Consider the following 7,965-nt stretch of genomic DNA (forward strand, 5'->3'; position numbering starts at 1 on the left):
GCCTGGCGGGGCTCCCGGCCTCGTATCCGCAGGGGGTGAGGGCGGGGTGGGCCGTGCCCGGTCTCCGGCTTCGGTTCTGCCCAACCCGCCCGTGTTTCTGGGTGTCGACGCTTGGTAGCGGCCGGAACTGGAGGTTTGGATCAGGTCCCGGCTGTGTGGCCTGCGGACCTCGGTGATAAGGTCCCCCGGCTCTGCAGGCAGAGTACGCGGAGCACTTTGCCTTCCTCATTGCCAGCAACGGTTGTACTGCCAGTAGTTACTGCTTTTTGTACTGCATTACAATGAAACGATGAGAGTGCGAGAGAAGCTTTAAGTGTTCGTAGTTGACTTAGTGCCTTACAACCGGCCATGCCGTGTATTTTAAACAGTTTAAGGTACACTCTGCTACTTCCCAGTGTTGTTTAAATTGGGGAGCTTGGCACCAGTAGTATCTCCCTAAGTAGACCAAGGTCAGGGTAGACTGTAGCTGCTCATTTGCTTGTAAAATAGTATCTATTTTTGATGGAAGCTTGTACTTGAAATAAAGATCATTAATGGGAAAAATACATTAGTTTGGAAACTGATGTTTCCATGGAAATGGGGATATAAGAAATCCAAGAGATCTTAGAGCTGTAGACTCAGGCTCTTCTAAAAGACTGAATCTTCAGCAGACGGTGCAATAACATCAGGTCACTTTCTGCTTCTGCTATTACTTTAAAGCAGGCCAGAGTTATCCTGCTAGAGGTTGATAATGTAGAAGATCCTAGGACAGGGCTCTTAAAAGAAGCTGTATTCAGCGCTGAAAGGGGCCATTCCATTGGCGGACCTTGCTTGCTAGGTCTTTGTATTTGAAGTGGTATGTATAGAGTGTAGGAATTATGTGAACTGCTGATTAGGCTCTGTGTGGGTTAAAAAGATGTGACTAGGAACATGGGAAGGTTGCTCTTCTGGTCCATTTCTGGCCTGCCTTATCCCCAGAATCTGTTGATAACACAATAGCACAAAATTGGACCCACTTAGGTGGGTCCTCCTTTCCCCAAACATGTAATCAAACTCCTGTTTTAAAACCTTAAAGTGGGGCTCTCCAGAGACTTGTATTCCACTGTTTCTATGTACTCAGATTGCTGTGGGGTTTGAAGCTGACCTTTTTACTATTCTAAAAACACTATTAAAAGACCAAGAAAGGCTGTGTGTTGTGAATGTGAAAGTCAAATGTACCAGTATTAATCTTCGTCATAAATCCACTGTAAGCTGTTCTAAATGTTCTTTAATGTTTGGCTTGTGAAATAAGTGATGGAAAAGTAAATCTAAAGCCTCATGTGCATTCAGGCTGTCACAGGAGCTTACCTTCATGTAAAGGGAGAGGTCTTGCCCTCATATTTTCCTGGTCCTGTGCTGCCCCTTGACTTCCCGATGGATTTTTACTGACAAGATGTGGTTTTCTTTCACTTGAACAACTGCTTTTGCTGAGGCATCTCTTAGCTGTGGCAGTGAGTTAGAATCAGCTCACGAGTGTATCACATATGGTAAGTTAGGGGAGGAGGCAGTGGAATCCTTTCCCTCTTGGCAGTGGTGGACACGGATTGGTTTCCCATGGAACTGCACCTTCACCGTTAGTTTTCTTTTGATTATCTTAGTTACAGTCTTCTATTCTCAGTGTAAAGAAGTTAACTTGTATTTCTCTCTTCTTACAGGAAGAGGATGATTGGAAGGAGTTTGAGCAAAAGGAAGAGATTGATTATAGTGGTCTTAGAGTTCAGTCCATGCAAATAAGGTACTACTTCTTTTGTTAATTCTTCTCTCCAGTATAATCATTACCTCTGCCTAAAAACTGTGTTCTTCAGAGCTGCTTCCAGGGAGCCCAGTTAAAGAAAGGTTTGATATGTTTCTGCTAGTGCAGAAGTTTGCTGAGGTTTGACTGCTCTCTGACAATTTTCTCTTTATTTTCTAGATCTCTGTGGATTCTCCAGGTCTGTCTGGTTTGGTTGGGGTTCAAATTTTTATTACAAATTCTTAACATTGCCTTCTGTAAGGATAGTGAAATAGGAATTTCTGTGAGGGAGGAGTGCAGGATAGTAATTCCCATTGAATCATTGGACTGCTGTAAGGATGTCTTACTCAATCCATTCAGCATCTCAGTTTGGGGAGCGAATTCCTAAGCCATTGCATTTTTATGTCAAAAAACCCCCAAAATATAGATGTGGTAAAACTGGTGTTCCATGCCAAAGTCCCCCAGGACTGCACTTATGAATCTCATCCAGTAGTCTTTACTTGCTTTTTCATTAGATGGTTCTAAGAGTTTGGTCCAAAGTAAGTCTACGTAAGTCTGTCTTGGTTAAGAAAAACATTTTATCAGGTCAGAAAAAGGATGTTTATGACCTAAGTCTTGTACTGAGAATGTTACATAATCCTCAGTGTATTGATGTTCAGAATAAAGCCATTTCAAAAATAATCTTACCTGTAGCCATGGATGCTTTCTTCACTGCTTGAGCAGGTCTTGCAGATTCTTTTATTTCTTTAGTTTTATTAATACCACCCCCAACCTCCCCCCAGCTTTCAGTGAACTGGTCTACAAGCTCCCCATACCATTGAAGTGTGGCAGTGGCTAATCACATGTCTGAACAGACAAGTGATAAGTGGGCTGCTGCTGCTTCACTGCCTGCTGGCACTGTTTGATTGAAAAGTGAGTACTTCGGTTTTCCAAAGGCCAGCATTCCGGATGCTTTCGGTGCTGTGGGACATTCTCAGGCACATGGAAGCTTCTGCCAGAGGATTTTATAACTACTTAGTAGGTTCAAGGGGAGAGTGGAGAAGTAAATGGAATAGCAACCCACTGGAGGTTATAAATTATCCAGCTCTGGAGATCTCTGCTGAAAATAAGCCACGGAGTCTGTGGTGGGAGTGGGATGTTGTGTGCGCTTGCTCTGCTCTAGCTAGGCTGTAGGCATCTGCTTTTGACTAGAGTTTAAAATAGGATAGTGATGTGTTTAGGCTCTTGGTCCAGCTTGCTGTGATTGTTACTGTGTTTGGACAATGAAAGGCCATTTAATTTTTCAGAAATTATAGGTATTTTTAACTGTCCTCTTAAAACAGAAAACTTACCCAATCATAATGAGTGCATTATAACTTCTGTATTCGCACTTTGTTGCTGTGGTGCAGATCAGTGCCTTTGGATTTTCAATGTCCTCACCCTGTACCTATGTCCTGTTACACCATGCAGCTTTCTGTAGCAGCTTTGTCTAGCAGACGGTTTGGAGTCTGACTATTTCTGTGCAAATCAAAATAGTCTAAATAGAACACAGTCAGGCTTTTTCAGAGTATTTCGCTTTGGAAACTGGAGTAATTTTGTCTCTGTGTTTTTTGATTCCCTTGTTTAAAAAACTAACCAAATAGCACTGACGTGGTTTGTAGATAATCTTGGTATGGGCAATATGAATATTTCTCAGTTGGGTGTGGTTATAGGGAAGGGGAGCTCAGGACTTGCTTTCTGTGCCTATTTTTCCACAGTTTCTTTCTCTTGATTAAAGCATTTTATGAAAGCAGGACTTGTAACCCTTTCTTGCTTTGATTTCTCATTTCCAAATGCATGACTGTCTTGGTAAGTAACTTTAAGCTCAAAATAAGAAATCAATTTATTTGGTCACTTAGTACAGTTTGAATTCTTCTTTTAAGAACTTTTTTCCTTCTCTCTTGCCCAGTTACGTAGCAGTGTACCAAAAGCAGTTCAGGTGCAGGTACCAGTGCAGTGGTTACAGGACTAATGGAGTCTAGTTAAATCCAATATCTTCAGTGCAGTAGCTGTGAAGTCTTGTCAGTGGTGATTGTGTAGCCTCTGGTGAGTCTTAAACCTCTGTGCGTAAAAGGCTACTTATTGCTCTTTTCTAGTGAAAAAGAAGATGAAAAAGATGATGATGAAAGTGAAAAAAGAGAAGACCACGGTGACCACTGGGAGGAGACTGGTGGCAGTGTAGACAGATCATCTGGTCCTTGGAACAAGTCAGCTCCCGCACCGGCACCTGTCGTCGAACCAGTTGGTAAATTTAACTCAGAGTTGTTGCTTTTTCCAACCAGAAGCATATCGGGTGGAATTAAGCTGCTCAGAGTTGGGCTCATGGAACAGTTCCTATTCGGGCACCTTCTAACATACCAGTGGCTTGGTTGACGTACTGGGAAGTGAAGTTTTCTTGTGAAGGGATCTGAGGAACTGAATTGATAGCACTGTCAGGTACTTTAAATAAACACGAGTGGAAGGGTTTTGGCTTTAGCTGAAGGAGATCTCTTTGCTTTGCAATCTGCAAAATTCCTGTTAGAAGCATTTCTGTTGATCCAAAAACACTGCTTTGACAATCAAGTGGATGTTCAGCCAGTATCTGCTGTGTAGATGGCAGTTCTTGGGTAGGGTTCTATGGTTGGTAGGATGCTTTTCAAATCACCTCTAGGGCACAGAGAGCATGACACTGCAAAATTGATTCTTTGACTGGGATAGGTTAAAGTTTTGGTTAAATACAATCTAGTAGCATCAGTGGAGATAAACTACTTAGCTGTGATCTGCGTTCAGACTCTTCTCTTTAATGGAGAAACTCACTGCAGAGTGGGCTGTTGTGTTTTCTCTTGTTTGTGCAAGCAAGGAGATAAAATTAATTAGTTACTTCATTGCAGTTTGTTACACAGAATATGAACTATTTGGAAATTCTCTTCTGTGTCTGGAAAGGTGCTTTAAGTAAGATTCAACAAATACATAATGATGTGTTTACACCTCTAGTTTTACTTACAAGCTGCTAATAAACAGCAGATAAGAAACATGAAGTTCTCATCAGTGATTTTGTGAACTTTGTGAGGCAATACATTGAAGCCACAAGGTGCTTTGAGTAAGATTCAGCAAATACATAATGATGTGTTTACATCTCTAGTTTTACTTACCAAGCTGCTAATAAATAGCAGATAAGAAACATGAAGTTCTCATCAGTGATTTTGTGAACTTTGTGAGGCAATACATTGAAGCCACATTTTGACTGCTAAGTATAGGTTAAATTAGGTGACACTTGATGTCTAAAATACTTGCTTCCAGAGCTTTTAAAAGTGCAGAAACATACTTGTAAGATTCTTTTCTCTTTATCATTTGTGTTTTGGGTTTTTCTTTGGTGGTGTTTGCCAGATACAAACACAAACTTCTCTTGTCTAAATCTTGTTCTTATACCCAGTTACAGAAGCCCCTGAGCCAGTTCAGACTGGTGGTGTGTACAGGCCTCCTGGTGCCAGGGAGGGTGGCAGGCCACGGAGAGCACAGCAAGGACCACCAGAAATCTATAGTGATACGCAGTTCCCATCACTGCAGTCCACCGCCAAGCTTGTAGACAGTCGAAAGTAAGTACATCCCTATGAGATGCATTTTAACTGCCTTCTCTGAGTTCTTGGTTCAGTTTAGAGCTTAAGCCTGAATCTTTCCTGAGAGGAAAGGAATAACTAAGAACTTACCTATGGGAGACTGGGTTTTCCAACTCCAGGAAGGGCTTCCCATGAAATAACTTTCATAGGACACAGCCCAGTGAAATAGCCAAACAAGAGCACCCATGGCCTTATCTTTGACTTGCTGAAGGGTTTTCCTGAAGCCGAATATTGCTGCTCTTCATAGCATCTGGTTCCCTGAGATACTAGCCATGGTGAGGCTCTGTGTTACTACCATCAGTAGACATGACTAGGATGTCTTGAGCACGCTGCCTTCTCAGTAGAGTTGTGAAGGTGAAGATTCCTTCTTAAATGGAGGAATGGGATTTAATACCAATATAAATCAATAAATCTGCTGTTGGAGCTGTGGTTTACAATGATGAGCTCCCACAGTTTGCTGAGGGGTTTTGTATTTTGTGGTGCTGAAGACTTGGAGTCTCACCCTGCTTTAGAGTCCTCATCTTTCCACAACCTTATTCCCATGCAAAAGACATAGCCAGGCCAGTACGTAATTCACTTGGGTTCTTTTTTTTTCTTCTGGGTTTTTTGGGTTTGTTTTCTTCTTTTTTTGCCTTTTTTTGTGTGGCTTTGTCTGCTTGGCACTTGAGCTGTGCTGTCATTGCTCCTCTAGGGTTTGAATGGTGCAAATTGAGCTAAGCGAGCATTCTAGAGATGGAGTGCTGCTTTTTAAAACATATTTTCCATAAATGCACTTAAAGTTACTTTTGAGAATGTTAATTCTGAAACTTGGAATGTGATCGGAGTTGTAGTGGGTGATGAGCTTATTCTGGAGATAAGGTTTTATAATATTTGCTTGGGAATGCTTGGCTGTTGTATTAAAACTCTAGACCTTAGTGTTCGGTGTTCATGATGGTTTTGTTGGGCTGGGGTGGAAGTAGACTAGAAATTCACAATTCACAAGCTAGTGATAAGATATTTACTGATTACATTTATTTTCCCTTAGGGATAAAGAAATGGAGAAGAGCTTTGAAGTAGTAAAACACAAATCTAGAGGTAGGGATGAGGTCTCAAAAAACCAGGCACTTAAACTTCAGCTAGACAACCAGTATGCTGTGCTTGGGGATCAGTAGAGCTGCATACACATTACAATTAAGGAATGCTTTTTTGGTAACCCTTCTACTAAGGTAACTAAACTACAGCTAACGGCTATGATGAACATGCCACCTTATTTCTGCTGGATCTACTGCAGCAAGTGCAGACTACTTTTGACGTAAGTGCTTGGTTCTCCTGCGTTATGGAAGCATAATATGTTACAACTTCTCCATTGGAAATGGGGCAGATTAATGTAAATGCTTGAACAAGAGTCATCAGTGTTCTTTAATTGCTCAGAAAGATACCTTCAGCCAGTGGTCATTTCAAAATCTTTTTATGTTCAGATACTGAGCCTTCGTAAAGGTTGACTACCTCAGACTTGCTGCACTCATTGTGGACACCATGTGGATCACAACTTCTGGAAGAGAAGGTTACAGCTGTTTTAGTGGCCATCTGAAACTTGAAACCAGCTCTACTGGATTCCTGTCAGAAATCCTGCAGAAGTCAGCCATTTGGTTCCAATTTGCTATAACAAAGATTTAAGTGACCTTAAATGACAAACGTATTCTGTTCCCCTTCTGAGGAATCCTGTCGTGTAGCCATAGCCTACTAGAGACTTCTGGAGCATACCAATACCACTCATGCTACCCAAGTATAACAGAGCTGTAGTTTGTTTACCTTTTTAGATAGCTGTACTGAAGTAACTGCAAAACAAATTAAAACTCACTATCAGATTGGAGGAACGATGGGTTTGAATGGTCTGTTTGCATTAGCCATTTTCACAGTTGTCTGTTGAAGCATCTTATTTTTGCTGTTCTCCACAAAAAACCCCCAAATGCCTGCCTTGTTTCTGATATCAAATTGCAGTCTATTTAAGTAATGATGAGATGTTGTAGTGAAATAGGGTTCATTTTGGCTTTTGTCATGAGGTTTGTCTTTCCTACCCTACAGCATTAAGAGCTTTTTTACACAGAGGTATCCAGACTCTTAAGTGAAGAATTTGACTTTTAAAAATGAGATACGTGGCAGTAGTGATACTAGTTAAAAACTTCTCCTCTATTAAAAAGTGACTTGTTTGTTGAAGGGTAATGGTTATTTGATAACCAAAACAATATAGTATGCAGAGGGATAACTAGAGCTGGTAAGCCTTATTTGTTTGGCTACTTCTGTGAAGCATGCAGGCTTTTTGAGGCAGAAAACCTCTATGTAAAACTCATAAATGGTGTTTATTCAAAGTCAGGAAGTTTAGTAATAATGGAAGGCAGTGACTTCTTCGAGTTGTTTTCATCTCTGATTTAATTGAGTGGAAGTAGGCAAAATGGCACTGATACACTAAGAATATAGGACACTGCCCCTTAACACTGATTTAATGAACCAAACCTGTCAAGTACCAGAAGTGTCCTGCTGTAACTGCTTTTCTCTTCTCTGAATTCTTATACCAGAAGCAAAATGAAGTAAAATAGTGGCGTGCTCCAGTGTTGAGGTTTC

At 41.2% G+C, this 7,965-nt stretch overlaps 1 protein-coding gene across 1 annotated transcript; it reads left to right on the forward strand.

The window, feature by feature from the left end:
• The first annotated feature begins 1,669 nt into the window (after positions 1–1,669).
• CDV3 (CDV3 homolog (mouse)) lies at positions 1,670–7,509 on the forward strand. The gene is made up of 4 exons (XM_010023442.1): positions 1,670–1,753; positions 3,865–4,013; positions 5,181–5,343; positions 6,389–7,509. The coding sequence occupies exons 1-4, from the start codon at positions 1,743–1,745 to the stop codon at positions 6,513–6,515; spliced, it is 450 nt and encodes a 149-aa protein (XP_010021744.1). The 5' UTR covers positions 1,670–1,742; the 3' UTR covers positions 6,516–7,509.
• The last annotated feature ends 456 nt before the right edge of the window (positions 7,510–7,965 follow it).

This window comes from Nestor notabilis, unplaced genomic scaffold (assembly GCF_000696875.1).
Source record: "Nestor notabilis isolate BGI_N333 unplaced genomic scaffold, ASM69687v1 scaffold1391, whole genome shotgun sequence".
NCBI classification, from domain to species: Eukaryota; Metazoa; Chordata; class Aves; order Psittaciformes; family Psittacidae; genus Nestor; species Nestor notabilis.